The sequence below is a fragment of the Oncorhynchus mykiss genome, chromosome 27 (genome assembly GCF_013265735.2).
Source record: "Oncorhynchus mykiss isolate Arlee chromosome 27, USDA_OmykA_1.1, whole genome shotgun sequence".
Classification (NCBI taxonomy): Eukaryota; Metazoa; Chordata; class Actinopteri; order Salmoniformes; family Salmonidae; genus Oncorhynchus; species Oncorhynchus mykiss.
In genome coordinates, this window is record NC_048591.1 from 43269959 (window position 1) to 43288992 (window position 19034).

Sequence of the window (19034 nt, forward strand, 5' to 3'; positions counted from 1 at the left end):
CCTCGGGGTATAATATCACTGCCCTTGATTCCTGGCCTCGGGGAAAATATCTCTGCCCTTGATTCCTGGCCTCGGGGTATAATATCTCTGCCCTTGATTACTGGCCTCGGGGTATAATATCTCAGCCCTTGATTCCTGGCCTCGGGGTAAATATCTCTGCCCTTGATTCCTGGCCTCGGGGTATAATATCTCAGCCCTTGATTCCTGGCCTCGAGGTATAAAATCTCAGCCCTTGATTCCTGGCCTCGGGGTATAATATCTCAGCCCTTGATTCCTGGCCTCGGGGTATAATATCTCATTCCCTGATTCCTGGCCTCGAGGTAAATATCTCAGCCCTTGATTCCTGGCCTCGGGGTATAATATCTCATTCCCTGATTCCTGGCCTCGGGGTATAATATCTCATTCCCTGATTCCTGGCCTCGGGGTATAATATCTCATTCCCTGATTCCTGGCCTTGGGGTATAATATCTCAGCCCTTGATTACTGGCCTCGGGGTGTAATATCTCATTCCCAGATTCCTGGCCTCGGGGTGTAATATCTCATTCCCTGATTACTAGCCTCGGGGTGTAATATCTCATTCCCTGATTACTAGCCTCGGGGTATAATATCTCATTCCCTGATTACTGGCCTCGGGGTATAATATCTCATTCCCTGATTACTGGCCTCGGGGTGTAATATCTCAGCCCTTGATTCCTATTCACTCATCACTTCTCAGGAATGGCAACTAGAGTTTGATGAAATCGCCTGGAGTGGAAGCTCACCATGCAGACTGGGTAAACGGGTGATTTTCTAAATATTCACACAGACGTGGAATAAGAATATTACAGTCCACCAGCCGCACACTAGCTGGGGGTTGTAATGTATAAATCCTGGCAGTGGACTGTGACTGGTGGATCTGGGGCTGGATCTGGTCCAGGTTTTCCCGGCTGCCTCGCGTGCTACAGATCTTCTCTTCGGGAGGCGCAGCATTGTGGAAACTGAGCCAGAGGCTTGTCTAACTCCGTTTTCCCCCCACCTCTGTTCTCTCGGGAAATCTACCAGGACAGAGAGGGAAGTCTGTCCAGAATAAAAGCTCAAAACCGTATCCGACTATCCACAGTTGGAGGCTGACAAATTAACAAAGAACAAGTGACTGAAACACAACTGGATCATCGTCGCTCTCAATAATATTCCCCAGTCCAGTCTCCCAGTCCAGTCTCCCTGTCCAGTCTCCCTGTACAGTCTCCCAATCCAGTCTCTCAATCCAGTCTCCCAGTCCAGTCTCCCAGTCCAGTCTCCCAGTCCAGTCTCCCAGTCCAGTCTTCCTGTCCAGAAGAGGGAAGGGAGGGAGAAGAGGGAAGGGAGGGAGGAGAGGGAGAAGGGAGGGAGGAGAGGGAAGGGAGGAGTGGGAGAAGAGGGGAGGAGAGGGAAGGGAGGGAGAAGGGAGGGAGGAGAGGGAGAAGAGAGAAGGGAGGGAGGAGAGGGAAGGGAGGAGTGGGAGAAGAGGGGAGGAGAGGGAAGGGAGGGAGAAGAGGGAGGAGTGGGAGGAGAGGGAAGGGAGGGAGGAGAGGGAAGAGAGGGAGAAGAGGGAAGGGAGGGAGGAGAGGGAGAAGAGAGAAGGGAGGGAGGAGAGAGAAGGGAGGGAGGAGTGGGAAGGGAGGAGAGGGAAGGGAGGAGTGGGAGAAGAGGGGAGGGAGGAGAGGAGAGGGAAGGGAGAAGAGGGAAGGGAGGGAGAAGAGGAAAGGGAGGGAGGAGAGGGAAGGGAGGGAGGGAAAAGAGAGAGGGAAGGGAGGGAGGAGAGGGAGAAGGGGGAGGGGAGGGAGGAGAGACTCCCTCTACATGCTCCAGTGTGGCACAGTCTCACCCAGGGAACAGTTCCATGATACATCCCAAATGACACCCTACATAGTGCACTACTTTGACCAGGGCCCATAAAGGAATAGGGTGCCATTTGGGCACTCCCAGACCTAAGCTAGGGCAGTCAAGCAGCCACCCCCATAGGGAGCCTGAGGTCAGGGCAACACCAGGTGGCTCGTGGCCGGGTCAGGCAGGCGGGCGGTTGGTGCCAAGCCTGTGGTGCTTTGAGAAGAGGAGCCTTGGGCTCTGTCTGTGTCCCAAATGGCACCCTATTCCCTATAGCCCTCAAACTCAACTCTGGACCTCCGAGCCAGTTCCACTGCATTTTTGTCATTGTTCCCCTATAATCAGGGACTGATTTAGACCTGGGATACCAAGTGGGTGAAATAAATTATCAGGTAGAACAGAAATTCCAGTAGGACCTCTTAGGGTAAGTGTTGACTAACCCTGCCCTGTATAGTTCACTACTTTTGACCAGGACCTTTTGTCTAAAGTAGTGCACTATGTAGGGAATAGGGTGCCATTTGGGATACATACATCCTGTGCTTTGAGAAGAGTCCTGTAGCTCTGTGACTGGCCCTGGAGTCTGGCCTCTCAGCTCTGTGACTGGCCCTGGATTCTGGCCTCTCAGCCCTGTGACTGGCCCTGGAGTCTGGCCTCTCAGCCCTGTGACTGGCCCTGGAGTCTGGCCTCTCAGCCCTGTGACTGGCCCTGGAGTCTGGCCTCTCAGCCCTGTGACTGGCCCTGGAGTCTGGCCTCTCAGCCCTGTGACTGGCCCTGGAGTCTGGCCTCTCAGCCCTGTGACTGGCCCTGGAGTCTGGCCTCTCAGCCCTGTGACTGGCCCTGGAGTCTGGCCTCTCAGCCCTGTGACTGGCCCTGGAGTCTGGCCTCTCAGCCCTGTGACTGGCCCTGGAGTCTGGCCTCTCAGCTCTGTGACTGGCCCTGGAGTGTGGCCTCTCAGCTCTGTGACTGGCCCTGGAGTCTGGCCTCTCAGCTCTGTGACTGGCCCTGGAGTCTGGCCTGTCAGCTCTGTAGCCCTGTGACTGGCCCTGGAGTCTGGCCTCTCAGCCCTGTGACTGGCCCTGGAGTCTGGCCTCTCAGCCCTGTGACTGGCCCTGGAGTCTGGCCTCTCAGCCCTGTGACTGGCCCTGGAGTCTGGCCTCTCAGCTCTGTGACTGGCCCTGGAGTCTGGCCTCTCAGCCCTGTGACTGGCCATGGAGTCTGGCCTCTCAGCCCTGTGACTGGCCCTGGAGTCTGGCCTCTCAGCTCTGTGACTGGCCCTGGAGTCTGGCCTCTCAGCTCTGTGACTGGCCCTGGAGTCTGGCCTCTCAGCCCTGTGACTGGCCCTGGAGTCTGGCCTGTCAGCTCTGTAGCCCTGTGACAGGCCCTGGAGTCTGGCCTCTCAGCTCTGTGACTGGCCCTGGAGTCTGGCCTCTCAGCCCTGTGACTGGCCCTGGAGTCTGGCCTGTCAGCTCTGTGACTGCCCCTGGAGTCCGGCCTCTCAGCTCTGTGACTGGCCCTGGAGTCTGGCCTCTCAGCTCTGTAACTGGCCCTGGAGTCTGGCCTCTCAGCCCTGTGACTGGCCCTGGAGTCCGGCCTCTCAGCTCTGTGACTGGCCCTGGAGTCTGGCCTGTCAGCCCTGTGACTGGCCCTGGAGTCTGGCCTCTCAGCCCTGTGACTGGCCCTGGAGTCTGGCCTCTCAGCCCTGTGACTGGCCCTGGAGTCTGGCCTCTCAGCCCTGTGACAGGCCCTGGAGTCTCCAGCACATATGGAAAAGCAGACAGTGTTGTGTTCTAGTGTAAAACCCTGTTCAGAAAGGGAGGTTGTTACAGCTGCCTGGCTGCCATGTCTAGCTACTCAGAACCACCCCCCACTCTGGCTGCCACGTCTAGCTACTCAGAACTACCCCCCCATTCTGGCTTCCACGTCTAGCTACTCAGAACCACCCCCCACTCTGGCTTCCACGTCTAGCTACTCAGAACTACCCCCCACTCTGGCTTCCACGTCTAGCTACTCAGAACTACCCCCCACTCTGGCTGCCACGTCTAGCTACTCAGAACTACCCCCCACTCTGTCTTCCACGTCTAGCTACTCAGAACTACCCCCCACTCTGGCTTCCACGTCTGGCTACTCAGAACTACCCCCCACTCTGGCTGCCACGTCTAGCTACTCAGAACTACCCCCCACTCTGGCTTCCACGTCTAGCTACTCAGAACTACCCCCCACTCTGGCTGCCACGTCTAGCTATTCAGAACTACCCCCCACTCTGGCTTCCACGTCTAGCTACTCAGAACCACCCCCCACTCTGGCTTCCACGTCTAGCTACTCAGAACCACCCCCCACTCTGGCTTCCACGTCTAGCTACTCAGAACTACCCCCCACTCTGGCTTCCACGTCTAGCTACTCAGAACTACCCCCCACTCTGGCTTCCACGTCTGGCTACGCAGAACTACCCCCCACTCTGGCTTCCATGTCTAGCTACTCAGAACCACCCCCCACTCTGGCTTCCACGTCTAGCTACTCAGAACTACCCCCCACTCTGGCTTCCACGTCTAGCTACTCAGAACTACCCCCCACTCTGGCTTCCACGTCTGGCTACGCAGAACTACCCCCCACTCTGGCTTCCACGTCTAGCTACGCAGAACTACCCCCCACTCTGGCTTCCACGTCTAGCTACTCAGAACTACCCCCCACTCTGGCTTCCATGTCTAGCTACTCAGAACTACCCCCCACTCTGGCTTCCACGTCTAGCTACTCAGAACTACCCCCTACTCTGGCTTCCACGTCTAGCTACTCAGAACTACCCCCCACTCTGGCTTCCACGTCTAGCTACTCAGAACTACCCCCCACTCTGGCTTCCACATCTAGCTACTCAGAACTACCCCCCACTCTGGCTTCCACGTCTAGCTACGCAGAACTACCCCCAACTCTGGCTTCCACATCTAGCTACTCAGTACTACCCCCCACTCTGGCTTCCACGTCTGGCTACGCAGAACTACCCCCCACTCTGGCTTCCACGTCTAGCTACTCAGAACTACCCCCCACTCTGGTTTCCATGTCTAGCTACTCAGAACTACCCCCCACTCTGGCTTCCATGTCTAGCTACTCAGAACTACCCCCACTCTGGCTGCCATGTCTAGCTACTCAGAACTACACCCCACTCTGGCTTCCACGTCTAGCTACTCAGAACTATCCCCCACTCTGGCTTCCACATCTAGCTACGCAGAACTACCCCCCACTCTGGCTTCCACGTCTAGCTACTCAGAACTACCGCCCACTCTGGCTTCCACGTCTAGCTACGCAGAACTACCCCCAACTCTGGCTTCCACATCTAGCTACTCAGTACTACCTCCCACTCTGGCTTCCACGTCTAGCTACTCAGCACTACCCCCCACTCCTGCTTCCACATCTAGCTACTCAGAACTACCCCCCACTCTGGCTTCCACATCTAGCTACTCAGAACTACCCCCCACTCTGGCTTCCACATCTAGCTACGCAGAACTACCCCCAACTCTGGCTTCCACGTCTAGCTACTCAGAACTACCCCCCACTCTGGCTTCCACGTCTAGCTACGCAGAACTACCCCCCACTCTGGCTTCCACGTCTAGCTACGCAGAACTACCCCCCACTCTGGCTTCCACGTCTAGCTACTCAGAACTACCCCCCACTCTGGCTTCCACGTCTAGCTACGCAGAACTACCCCCCACTCTGGCTTCCACGTCTAGCTACTCAGAACTACCCCCCACTCTGGCTTCCATGTCTAGCTACTCAGAACTACCCACCACTCTGGCTTCCACGTCTAGCTACTCAGAACTACCCCCCACTCCGGCTTCCACGTCTAGCTACTCAGAACTACCCACCACTCTGGCTTCCACGTCTAGCTACTCAGAACTACCCCCCCACTCTGGCTTCCACGTCTAGCTACTCAGAACTACCCCCCACTCTGGCTTCCACGTCTAGCATTTACCGTAGTTACTGGACACTACACACAACATGAATGCAACTCCTAAGAGGGTATGATTGAACTAAAATCCTACAATGTAGGGGTGTGTGTGTGCGTGCGTGCGTGCGTGCGTGTGTGTGTGCGTGTGTGCGTGTGTGCGTGTGTCTGTGTGTCTGTGTGTGTGTGCAGTGGGGAGATTATCCAGGAGCATGATGACAGATAAGTGGATCTCTGCTAGTGTCTCTGTTCACGAGGGATGGAGTTATGATTTATCACCCTAATCTCCTTATGGCACATATCTACTGAAGGCCACACACACACACACACACACACACGCACACACACACACACACACATACACACACACACACAGGAGCTTGTCAGTCTCGAGCTGGAGCTTGTCAGTCTCGAGCTGGAGCTTGTCAGTGCTGACCCTGCACCAGCAACAGCAAAACCAACCTAACATGAATCAATGGAGGCACTGACAAAAACTGATCCCAAATCAGCCAAATGCATTAGGGCTACCATCTGGTCCTATAAAAGGGGGTGATAGGGTCCTGGGAGAGGGAATAGGACAGTTCTGAGCACTTGACCTAGGATGCATCCCAAATGGCACCCTATTCCCTATATAGTGCTCTACTTTAGACCCTATTCCCTATATAGTGCTCTACTTTAGACCCTATTCCCTATATAGTGCTCTACTTTATTAAAATCAAATCCAAATCAATGCATTTATAAAGCCCTTCTTACATCAGCTGATATCTCAAAGTGCTGTACAGAAACCCAGCCTAAAACCCCAAACAGTAAACAATGCAGATGTAGAAGCACGGTGGCTAGGAATACCTCCCTAGAAAGGCCAAAACCTAGGAAGAAACCTAGAGAGGAACCAGGTCAGCACCTCAGGAGTAAATGTCAGTTGGCTTTTCATAACCGATCATTCAGAGTGTCTCTACCGCTCCTGCTGTCTCTAGAGAGTTGAAAACAGCAGGTCTGAGATAGGTAGAACGTCCGGTGAACAGGTCAGGGTTCCATAGCCGCAGGCAGGACAGTTGAAACTGGAGCAGCAGCACGGCCAGGTAGACTGGGGACAGCAAGGAGTCATCATGTCAGGCATGGTCCTAGGGCTCAGGTCCTCCGAGAGAAAGAAAGAAAGAAAGAAAGAAAGAATGAGAGAGAGCGTACTTAATTTCACACAGGACACCGAATAAGACAGGAGAAATACTCCAGATATAACAGACTGACCCTAACCCCCGACACATAAACTATTGCAGCGTAAATACTGGAGGCTGAGACAGGAGGGGTCAGGAGACACTGTGGCCCCATCCAAGGCCAAACGGGGCCAAACCGGCAGGATATAACCCCACCCTACTTTGCCAAAGCACAGCCCCCACACCACTAGAGGGATATCTTCAACCACCAACTTACCATCCTGAGACAAGGCCGAGTATAGCCCACAAAGATCTCCGCAACGGCACAACCCAAGGGGGGGGGCGCCTACCCGGACAGGAAGATCACGTCAGTGACTCAACCCACTCAAGTGATGCACCCCTCCTTGGGACAGCATGGAAGAGCACCAGTAAGCCAGTGACTCAGCCCCTATAATAGGGTTAGAGGCAGAGAATCCCAGTGGAGAGAGGGGAACTGGCCAGGCAGAGACAGCAAGGGCGGTTCGTTGCTCCAGAGCCTTTCCGTTCACCTTCCCACTCCTGGGCCAGACTACACTCAATCATATGACCCACTGAAGAGATGAGTCTTCAGTAAAGACTTAAAAGTTGAGACCGAGTTTGCGTCTCTCACATGGGTAGGCAGACCGTTCCATAAAAATGGAGCTCTATAGGAGAAAGCCCTGCCTCCAGCTGTTTGCTTAGAAATTCTAGGGACAGTAAGGAGGCCTGCGTCTTGTGACCGTAGTGTACGTGTAGGTATGTACGGCAGGACCAAATCAGAGAGATAGGTAGGAGCAAGCCCATGTAATGCTTTGTAGGTTAGCAGTAAAACCTTGAAATCAGCCCTTGCCTTGACAGGAAGCCAGTGTAGAGAGGCTAGCACTGGAGTAATATGATCAAATTGTTTGGTTCTAGTCAGGATTCTAGCAGCCGTATTTAGCACTAACTGAAGTTAATTTAGTGCTTTATCCGGGTAGCGCATTGAGAGTAAATCATTGCAGTAGTCTAACCTAGAAGTGACAAAAGCATGGATTAATTTTTTTGCATCATTTTTGGACAGAAAGTTTGGGATTTTTCCAATGTTACGTAGATGGAAAAAAACTGTCCTTGAAATGGTCTTGATATGTTCTTCAAAAGAGAGATCAGGGTCCAGAGTAACGCAGAGGTCCTTCACAGTTTTATTTGAGACGACTGTACAACCATTAAGATGAATTGTCAGATTCAACAGAAGATCTCTTTGTTTCTTGGGACCTAGAACAAGCATCTCTGTTTTGTCCGAGTTTAAAAGTAGAAAGTTTGCAGCCATCCACTTCCTTATGTCTGAAACACAGGCTTCCAGCGAAGTTTAGTATACTTTATACCCTATTCCCTATATAGTGCACTACTTTAGACCCTATTCCCTATATAGTGCACTACTTTAGACCCTATTCCCTATATAGTGCACTACTTTAGACCCTTTAGACCCTATTCCCTATATAGTGCACTACTTTATACCCTATTCCCTATATAGTGCACTACTTTAGACCCTATTCCCTATATAGTGCACTACTTTATACCCTATTCCCTATATAGTGCACTACTTTAGACCCTTTAGACCCTATTCCCTATATAGTGCACTACTTTATACCCTATTCCCTATATAGTGCACTACTTTAGACCCTTTAGACCCTATTCCCTATATAGTGCACTACTTTATACCCTATTCCCTATTTATACCCTATTCCCTATATAGTGCACTACTTTAGACCCTATTCCCTATATAGTGCACTACTTTAGACCCTATTCCCTATATAGTGCACTACTTTAGACGCTATTCCCTATATAGTGCACTACTTTAGACCCTATTCCCTATATAGTGCACTACTTTAGACCCTATTCCCTATATAGTGCACTACTTTAGACCCTATTCCCTATATAGTGCACTACTTTAGACCCTTTAGACCCTATTCCCTATATAGTGCACTACTTTATACCCTATTCCCTATTTATACCCTATTCCCTATATAGTGCACTACTTTATACCCTATTCCCTATATAGTGCACTACTTTAGACCCTATTCCCTATATAGTGCACTACTTTATACCCTATTCCCTATATAGTGCACTACTTTATACCCTATTCCCTATATAGTGCACTACTTTAGACCCTATTCCCTATATAGTGCACTACTTTAGACCCTATTCCCTATATAGTGCACTACTTTAGACCCTATTCCCTATATAGTGCACTACTTTAGACGCTATTCCCTATATAGTGCACTACTTTAGACCCTATTCCCTATATAGTGCACTACTTTAGACCAGGGCCCACAGGGCTTGGGCATGGCACCTTCTAGGGACTAGGGTGCCACTTTGGATGTAACCCAGGAGAGAGAGGGACTGGTTCAACAGTGGGTTGGAGGAAGGCCCATAGAGAAATACGAACTGTAGTCACATGTTTCCTCGTTTGTTTGTTTTACCAGCAAGGGTAGAGGGGTGTTGCCAAGACTACCCCCCCCCCCCTTGCAAAATGGTACCAAGGGGAGAAAATTAACATCTCTGTCTCTCACACTCACTCACATGTTGAAAACCATTACAGATAAATGCAATTTTCTGTCTCTTAGACAACTACAGGCAAGAATGGACAATTTTAGTACGTACCCGCCCGCCTACATACAACCTTGTGGACATGTGTACACACACACACACACAGACACACACACACACACACACACACACACACACACACACACACACACACACACGAGTGTAACATCTACCGTCAAGGAGGTATTACAGCAGCAGCCTTGTGATCAGGTTTCCCTGTTTACATCGTTTCCTGGTGGTAGGACTATTTGGTAGATGTGTTTTTAGTGTTTGAAACGAACATTCAATATATTGTAAATATATTAAAATATGGGAGAAGCTGTGTAATTTAAAATCTGTAGAGAATGCGTACCTTAGACATAAATGAAATATGAAAATGTATGATGTTTGCTGACACACTCTCTCCGTCTAGAGATGGAGGAACACAGGACAGATGGGAGAGCCAGTGTGTCAGCATGCCCAGCTTGGAGTGGAGGAGTCTGGGTAGCTTCAGCATGCTGTTCCCCCTGGCAGCGGATCCTAACTGGAGGGAGAACCAGGACGCTTAACATACTGCGTTTCCAGACCACAGAGCCCTATGGTCCTGGTCTAAAGTAGTGCACTACGTAGGGAACGGAGCCCTATGGTCCTGGTCTAAAGTAGTGCACTACGTAGGGAACAGAGCCCTATGGTCCTGGTCTAAAGTAGTGCACTACGTAGGGAACAGAGCCCTATGGTCCTGGTCTAAAGTAGTGCACTACGTAGGGAACGGAGCCCTATGGTCCTGGTCTAAAGTAGTGCACTACGTAGGGAACAGAGCCCTATGGTCCTGGTCTAAAGTAGTGCACTATGTAGGGAACAGAGCCCTATGGTCCTGGTCTAAAGTAGTGCACTACGTAGGGAACAGAGCCCTATGGTCCTGGTCTAAAGTAGTGCACTACGTAGGGAACGGAGCCCTATGGTCCTGGTCTAAAGTAGTGCACTACGTAGGGAACAGAGCCCTATGGTCCTGGTCTAAAGTAGTGCACTACGTAGGGAACGGAGCCCTATGGTCCTGGTCTAAAGTAGTGCACTATGTAGGGAACAAGGTGCCATGCTTTTCCCTGTCTCAGTGCTGCCCTCACCTGGCCAGACAGCCATGCTGTTCCCTGTCTCAGTGCTGCCCTCACCTGACCAGACAGCCATGCTGTTCCCTGTCTCAGTGCTGCCCTCACCTGGCCAGACAGCCATGCTGTTCCCTGTCTCAGTGCTGCCCTCACCTGACCAGACAGCCATGCTGTTCCCTGTCTCAGTGCTGCCCTCACCTGGCCAGACAGCCATGCTGTTCCCTGTTTCAGTGCTGCCCTCACCTGACCAGACAGCCATGCTGTTCCCTGTCTCAGTGCTGCCCTCACCTGACCAGACAGCCATGCTGTTCCCTGTCTCAGTGCTGCCCTCACCTGGCCAGACAGCCATGCTGTTCCCTGTCTCAGTGCTGCCCTCACCTGACCAGACAGCCATACTCTTCCCTGTCTCAGTGCTGCCCTCACCTGACCAGACAGCCATGCTGTTCCCTGTCTGAGTGCTGCCCTCACCTGACCAGACAGCCATGCTTTTCCCTGTCTCGGTGCTGCCCTCACCTGGCCAGACAGCCATGCTGTTCCCTGTCTCAGTGCTGCCCTCACCTGGCCAGACAGCCATGCTGTTCCCTGTCTCAGTGCTGCCCTCACCTGACCAGACAGCCATGCTGTTCCCTGTCTCAGTGCTGCCCTCACCTGACCAGACAGCCATGCTGTTCCCTGTCTCAGTGCTGCCCTCACCTGGCCAGACAGCCATGCTGTTCCCTGTCTCAGTGCTGCCCTCACCTGGCCAGACAGCCATGCTGTTCCCTGTCTCAGTGCTGCCCTCACCTGACCAGACAGCCATACTCTTCCCTGTCTCAGTGCTGCCCTCACCTGGCCAGACAGCCATGCTGTTCCCTGTCTCGGTGCTGCCCCCTCACCTGACCAGACAGCCATGCTGTTCCCTGTCTCAGTGCTGCCCTCACCTGACCAGACAGCCATGCTGTTCCCTGTTTCAGTGCTGCCCTCACCTGACCAGACAGCCATGCTGTTCCCTGTCTCAGTGCTGCCCTCACCTGACCAGACAGCCATGCTGTTCCCTGTCTCAGTGCTGCCCTCACCTGGCCAGACAGCCATGCTGTTCCCTGTCTCAGTGCTGCCCTCACCTGACCAGACAGCCATGCTGTTCCCTGTCTCAGTGCTGCCCTCACCTGACCAGACAGCCATGCTGTTCCCTGTCTCAGTGCTGCCCTCACCTGACCAGACAGCCATGCTGTTCCCTGTTTCAGTGCTGCCCTCACCTGACCAGACAGCCATGCTGTTCCCTGTCTCAGTGCTGCCCTCACCTGACCAGACAGCCATGCTGTTCCCTGTCTCAGTGCTGCCCTCACCTGGCCAGACAGATTGTCTATCTCTCGCTCTTCCCCGGGTCTTTCATTCCAAAATCAAAATCTTTTTTGGACAACGAGAGGTTTAGAAGACTCCTGGTCTAGGACTTCGGGTAATCTAAGACGGGAGAGACTTCATGTTACCATGCCGTGCGACCATCCGAGACCATAGCAATGCAATCATTTTCCTGTTTGCACAAAGCAAGAGAAGTTCCTTTGTTAGATTTCTGTCTGGTGTAGCACCCAGCAGAGGTGAAGAGAGGTGGGGGGCTTGGGGGCTTGGGGGGGGGGGCCCTGGAATGATGTACTCAGTTTGCCAAGTTCTTTGAAAACCTGCAAACCCCTTCCAGCGCACACACACACACACACACACACACCGGGCAATTCCAGGAGTATCTCACGTAGTGGAAGCCAGGATGTGAGGTCACTGACTTGTCCTGGTCAGGGACAGTGATCCCCTCCCTCCTTTCCTTAATCCTTCCCTCCTCCTCTCTCCCTCCTTTCCTCCCTCCCTCACCTCCTCCTCTCTCCCTCCTTTCCTCCTCCTCCTCCTCCTCTCTCTCTCATTTCCTCCCTCTCCTTCTCCTCTCTCTATCCTTTCCTCCCTCACCTCCTCCTCTCTCCCTCCTTTCCTCCTCCTCTTCCTCCTCTCTCCCTCATTTCCTCCCTCTCCTCCTCCTCTCTCTATCCTTTCCTCCCTCACCTCCTCCTCTCTCCCTCCTTTCCTCCCTCACCTCCTCTCTCCCTCCTTTCCTCCCTCTCCTTCTCCTCTCTCCCTCCTTTCCTCCCTCTCCTTCTCCTCTCTCCCTCCTTTCCTCCCTCACCTCCTCTCTCCCTCCTTTCCTCCCCTTCTCCTCTCCCTCCTTTCCTCCCTCTCCTTCTCCTCTCTCTCTCCCTCCTTTCCTCCCTCTCCTTCTCCTCTCTCCCTCCTTTCCTCCCTCACCACCTCCTCTCTCCATCCTTTCCTCCCTCACCACCTCCTCTCTCCCTCCTTTCCTCCCTCACCTCCTCTCCCTCCTTTCCTCCCTCACCTCCTCTCCCTCCTTTCCTCCCTCTCCTTCTCCTCTCTCCCTCCTTTCCTCCCTCTCCTTCTCCTCTCTCCCTCCTTTCCTCCCTCTCCTTCTCCTCTCTCCCTCCTTTCCTCCCTCCCTCACCTCCTCTCTCCCTCCTTTCCTCCCTCTCCTTCTCCTCTCTCCCTCCTTTCCTCCCTCCCTCACCTCCTCTCTCCCTCCTTTCCTCCCTCTCCTTCTCCTCTCTCCCTCATTTTCTCCCTCTCCTTCTCCTCTCTCCCTCCTTTCCTCCCTCTCCTTCTCCTCTCTCCCTCCTTTCCTCCCTCTCCTTCTCCTCTCTCCCTCCTTTCCTCCCTCTCCTTCTCCTCTCTCCCTCCTTTCCTCCCTCCCTCACCTCCTCTCTCCCTCCTTTCCTCCCTCCCTCACCTCCTCTCTCCCTCCTTTCCTCCCTCCCTCACCTCCTCTCTCCCTCCTTTCCTCCCTCTCCTTCTCCTCTCTCCCTCCTTTCCTCCCTCTCGCCTTCTCTCTCGCTGATGTTGTCCCCCAGTGGACATGGTACTTTGAAACGCTCCGTCAGCCAGATGTCGACGTGTTGGCTGCTTCCTATGTCAACAGTCACCAGGACAACCATAACCCATTCATGCCCTGCTCTCCCTCTACTTCTCCCTTTCCCTCTACAGTACCTATCTCTCTCTCTGTGGCTCTGTCGCTCTTAAACTCTCTCCTCGTCTGTCTGTCTGTTTCTCTCTCTGTCTGTCTGTTTTTCTCTCTCTCTGTCTGTCTCTCTGTGTGTCTCTCTGTGTGTCTCTCTCTCTCTCTGTGTCTCTCTCTCTCTCTGTGTCTCTCTCTCTCTCTGTGTCTCTCTCTCTCTCTGTGTCTCTCTCTCTCTCTGTGTGTGTCTCTCTCTCTCTCTGTGTGTGTCTCTCTCTCTCTGTGTGTGTCTCTCTCTCTCTGTGTGTGTGTCTCTCTCTCTCTTTCTGTGTGTCTCTCTCTCTCTGTGTGTCTCTCTCTCTGTGTGTCTCTCTCTGTGTGTCTCTCTCTCTCTCTGTGTCTCTCTCTCTCTCTGTCTCTCTCTCTCTATCTCTCTCTCTCTCTCTCTCTCTCTCTCTCTCTCTCTCTCTCTCTCTCTCTCTCTCTCTCTCTCTCTGTCTCTGTCTCTCTCTGTCAATTCAATTCAATTCAATTCAAGGGCTTTATTGGCATGGGAAACATGTGTTAACATTGCCAAAGCAAGTGAGGTAGATAATATACAAAAGTGAAATAAACAATAAAAATTAACAGTAAACATTACACATACAGAAGTTTCAAAACAATAAAGACATTACAAATGTCATATTATATATATATATACAGTGTTTTAACAATGTACAAATGGTTAAAGGACACAAGATAAAATAAACATCCATTGTATTTACAATGGTGTTTGTTCTTCACTGGTTGCCCTTTTTCTCGTGGCAACAGGTCACAAATCTCGCTGCTGTGATAGCACACTGTGGAATTTCACCCAGTAGATATGGGAGTTTATCCAAATTAGATTTGTTTTCGAATTCTTTGTGGATCTGTGTAATCTGAGGAAAATATGTCTCTCTAATATGGTCATACTTTGGGCAGGAGGTTAGGAAGTGCAGCTCAGTTTCCACCTCATTTTGTTGGCAGTGAGCACATAGCCTGTCTTCTCTTGAGAGCCATGTCTGCCTGCGGTGGCCTTTCTCAATAGCAAGGCTATGCTCACTGAGTCTGTACATAGTCAAAGCTTTCCTTAATTTTGGGTCAGTCACAGTGGTCAGGTATTCTGCCACTGTGTACTCTCTGTGTAGGGCCAAATAGCATTCTAGTTTGCTCTGTTTTTTTGTTAATTCTTTCCAATGTGTCAAGTAATTATCTTTTTGTTTTCTCGTGATTTGGTTGGGTCTAATTGTGCTGCTGTCCTGGGACTTTGTAGGGTGTGTTTGTGAACAGAGCCCCAGGACCAGCTTGCTTAGGGGACTCTTCTCCAGGTTCATCTCTCTGTAGGTGATGGCTTTGTTATGGAAGGTTTGTGAATCTCTTCCTTTTAGGTGGTTGTAGAATTTAACGGCTCTTTTCTGGATTTTGATAATTAGTGGGTATCGGCCTAATTCTGCTCTGCATGCATTATTTGGTGTTCTACGTTGTACACAGAGGATATTTTTGCAGAATTCTGCGTGCAGAGTCTCAATTTGGTGTTTGTCCCATTTTGTGAAGTCTTGGTTGGTGAGCGGAACCCAGACCTCACAACCATAAAGGGCCATGGGCTCTGACTGATTCAAGTATTTTTAGCCAAATCCTAATTGGTATGTTGAAATTTATGTTCCTTTTGATGGCATAGAATGCCCTTCTTGCCTTGTCTCTCAGATCGTTCACAGCTTTGTGGAAGTTACCTGTGGCGCTGATGTTTAGGCCAAGGTATGTATGGTTTTTTTGTGTGCTCTAGGGCAACAGTGTCTAGATGGAATTTGTATTTGTGGTCCTGGTGACTGGACCTTTTTTGGAACACCATTATTTTGGTCTTACTGAGATTTACTGTTAGGGCCCAGGTCTGACAGAATCTGTGCATAAGATCTAGGTGCTGCTGTAGGCCCTCCTTGGTTGGTGACAGAAGCACCAGATCATCAGCAAACAGCAGACATTTGACTTCGGATTCTAGTAGGGTGAGGCCGGGTGCTGCAGACTTTTCTAGTGTGTGTGAAGAAATGTGTGTGTTTTTTGCCAATTTTAACCACACACTTGTTGTTTGTGTACATGGATTTTATAATGTCGTATGTTTTACCCCCAACACCACTTTCCATCAGTTTGTATAGCAGACCCTCATGCCAAATTGAGTCGAAGGCTTTTTTGAAATCAACAAACTCGGTCTGTCTCTCTCTTTCTCTCTCGCTCTTTTTCTCTGTGTCTGTCTCTCTCTCTCTTTTTCTCTGTGTCTGTCTCTCTCTCTCTCTCTGTGTGGGTCTGTCTCTCTCTCTGTGTCTCTCTCTCTGTGTCTCTCTCTCTGTGTCTCTCTCTCTGTGTCTCTCTCTCTGTGTCTCTCTCTCTCTCTCTCTCTCTCTCTCTCTCTCTCTCTCTCTCTCTCTCTCTCTCTCTCTCTCTCTCTCTCTCTCTCTCTCTCTCTCTCTCTCTCTCTCTCTCTCTCTCTGTGTGTGTCTCTCTCATCAGCTAGCATGTTTCCTTTCACTAAGTCAATAACGCTCCTCATCAGCTAGCATGTTTCCTTTCACTAAGTCAATAACGCTCCTCCTCAGCTAGCATGTTTCCTTTCACTAAGTCAATAACGCTCCTCATCAGCTAGCATGTTTCCTTTCACTAAGTCAATAACGCTCCTCATCAGCTAGCATGTTTCCTTTCACTAAGTCAATAACGCTCCTCATCAGCTAGCATGTTTCCTTTCACTAAGTCAATAACGCTCCTCATCAGCTAGCATGTTTCCTTTCACTAAGTCAATAACGCTCCTCATCAGCTAACATGTTTCCTTTCACTAAGTCAATAACGCTCCTCATCAGCTAGCATGTTTCCTTTCACTGATTCAATAACGCTCCTCATCAGCTAGCATGTTTCCTTTCACTAAGTCAATAACGCTCCCCATCAGCTAGCATGTTTCCTTTCACTAAGTCAATAACGCTCCCCATCAGCTAGCATGTTTCCTTTCACTAAGTCAATAACGCTCCCCATCAGCTAGCATGTTTCCTTTCACTAAGTCAATAACGCTCCCCATCAGCTAGCATGTTTCCTTTCACTAAGTCGATAACGCTCCCCATCAGCTAGCATGTTTCCTTTCACTAAGTCAATAACGCTCCTCATCAGCTAGCATGTTTCCTTTGACTAAGTCGATAACGCTCCCCATCAGCTGTCATGTTTCCTTTCACTAAGTCGATAACGCTCCCCATCAGCTAGCATGTTTCCTTTCACTAAGTCAATAACGCTCCCCATCAGCTAGCATGTTTCCTTTCACTAAGTCAATAACGCTCCCCATCAGCTAGCATGTTTCCTTTCACTAAGTCGATAACGCTCCCCATCAGCTAGCATGTTTCCTTTCACTAAGTCGATGACGCTCCCCATCAGCTAGCATGTTTCCTTTCACTAAGTCAATAACGCTCCCCATCAGCTAGCATGTTTCCTTTCACTAAGTCGATGACGCTCCCCATCAGCTAGCATGTTTCCTTTCACTAAGTCAATAACGCTCCTCATCAGCTAGCATGTTTCCTTTCACTAAGTCAATAACGCTCCCCATCAGCTAGCATGTTTCCTTTCACTAAGTCGATGACGCTCCCCATCAGCTAGCATGTTTCCTTTCACTAAGTCAATAACGCTCCTCATCAGCTAGCATGTTTCCTTTCACTAAGTCAATAACGCTCCTCATCAGCTAGCATGTTTCCTTTCACTAAGTCAATAACGCTCCTCATCAGCTAACATGTTTCCTTTCACTAAGTCAATAACGCTCCTCATCAGCTAGCATGTTTACTTTCACTAAGTCAATAACGCTCCTCATCAGCTAGCATGTTTCCTTTCACTAAGTCAATAATGCTCCTCATCAGCTAGCATGTTTCCTTTCACTAAGTCAATAACGCTCCTCATCAGCTAACATGTTTCCTTTCACTAAGTCAATAACGCTCCTCATCAGCTAGCATGTTTACTTTCACTAAGTCGATAACGCTCCTCATCAGCTAACATGTTTCCTTTCACTAAGTCAATAACGCTCCTCATCAGCTAGCATGTTTCCTTTCACTAAGTCAATAACGCTCCTCATCAGCTAGCATGTTTCCTTTCACTAAGTCAATAACGCTCCTCATCAGCTAACATGTTTCCTTTCACTAAGTCAATAACGCTCCTCATCAGCTAGCATGTTTACTTTCACTAAGTCGATAACGCTCCTCATCAGCTAGCATGTTTCCTTTCACTAAGTCAATAACGCTCCTCATCAGCTAGCATGCCAAGACCCGTCGCAGGAGGCTGTCGATGTTTCTTTTAGGGATGAGAAAACACACCAGTCAGTCAGACTCCAACAGCACTAAGGCTGCTCTTTAATTAGCTCATCCTGCTGGACTTAGTGAGAGGAAGTGGACATTGGATTCGTTGATGCCAGTTCCAAGGCTGATTGCAAAATAACAGAGAAAGATGGAATCATGTGGGGTCGAATAGTCTTAAGTAAAGAGGAAATTCAGCAACTCTTGGAGAACGGTGGAAGTTAATGAAAGTGCTTTATTGTTGAGTCAAACGCAACGTGTTTTGGCCCATTTTAGTTTTCATCAGGGTTTTAGGTCAAATAAATCTTACATTTAGTTTGCACTTCATCTGTAGTTGGATAGACATTAAAGGTCTAGAGCTCTGGATCTTCTGCCCATGATGTTCCTTAAGATAACTTACCTAGCCTCTAAACCAGCCCTTTGTTTCCCCAGGTCTTTAAAGGTGAATTTCAGCTACCTGAGTTTCTAAGAGAACAATCTCAGGTACGGTAGCTATTCTGCCTGTAGTTCTGTTCTGCAGTTTTATTTCCCAAATTCAACTCAAACATTTGTATCACATTCTTTTTGCTTGATTTAGTTGCACCCATCGTCTATCTTTATCTATATTATCTTTATTAGTGGCAAAATAGTGTCCGCTGTTCGTTGGAAATCTGTTTACACAATTTCCCATCTGCTTCTCTTCATTTTTATTGTTGGTCATAATGACATTCTGCGTATGCTTTGGCCTCGCTGTCTGCTGTACTGTAGTCTGACTGTTGTTCTCCGGTCTCATTTCTCACCGTGTGTTCATATTTTTGGAATGCGTCCTCCCCGCATTAGCGGTTAGCGCGCTCTTGTTATTTTCCATCTCCTGTTCTTCTCTTTGTCACCAGACTGATGTGTTCCGTTGGAAGGAAGAGTACCACTGCCACCATGTGGCAGCAAGCACACATAACGAGCTGCCAGCAACACATTGCATGTGAACACTGTGTGTGTGTGTGTGTGTGTGTGTGTGTGTGTGTGTGTGTGTGTGTGTGTGTGTGTGTGTGTAAGCAGAGCCATGATGAATTTGACTTCTTTCAACAGTTCATACCTTTTGGCACAAATGATTGATTTCCAACACATTCCCAC

At 50.2% G+C, this 19034-nt stretch overlaps 1 protein-coding gene across 3 annotated transcripts in view; it reads left to right on the plus strand.

Annotated features, from left to right (window-relative positions):
- Window positions 1–19034, plus strand: part of LOC110508082 (protein-tyrosine sulfotransferase 1) — a 100327-nt gene that overhangs the window by 76444 nt on the left and 4849 nt on the right. For 2 of the 3 annotated variants that reach the window (XM_036965665.1, XM_036965664.1), the window contains exon 4: window positions 18357–18407. The exons of the other annotated variant lie outside the window; for it this stretch is intronic. In XM_036965665.1, coding sequence (XP_036821560.1) covers window positions 18357–18407 — 51 coding nt within the window. The remainder of the gene's footprint in view (window positions 1–18356; window positions 18408–19034) is intronic. 3 annotated transcript variants of the gene reach the window in all.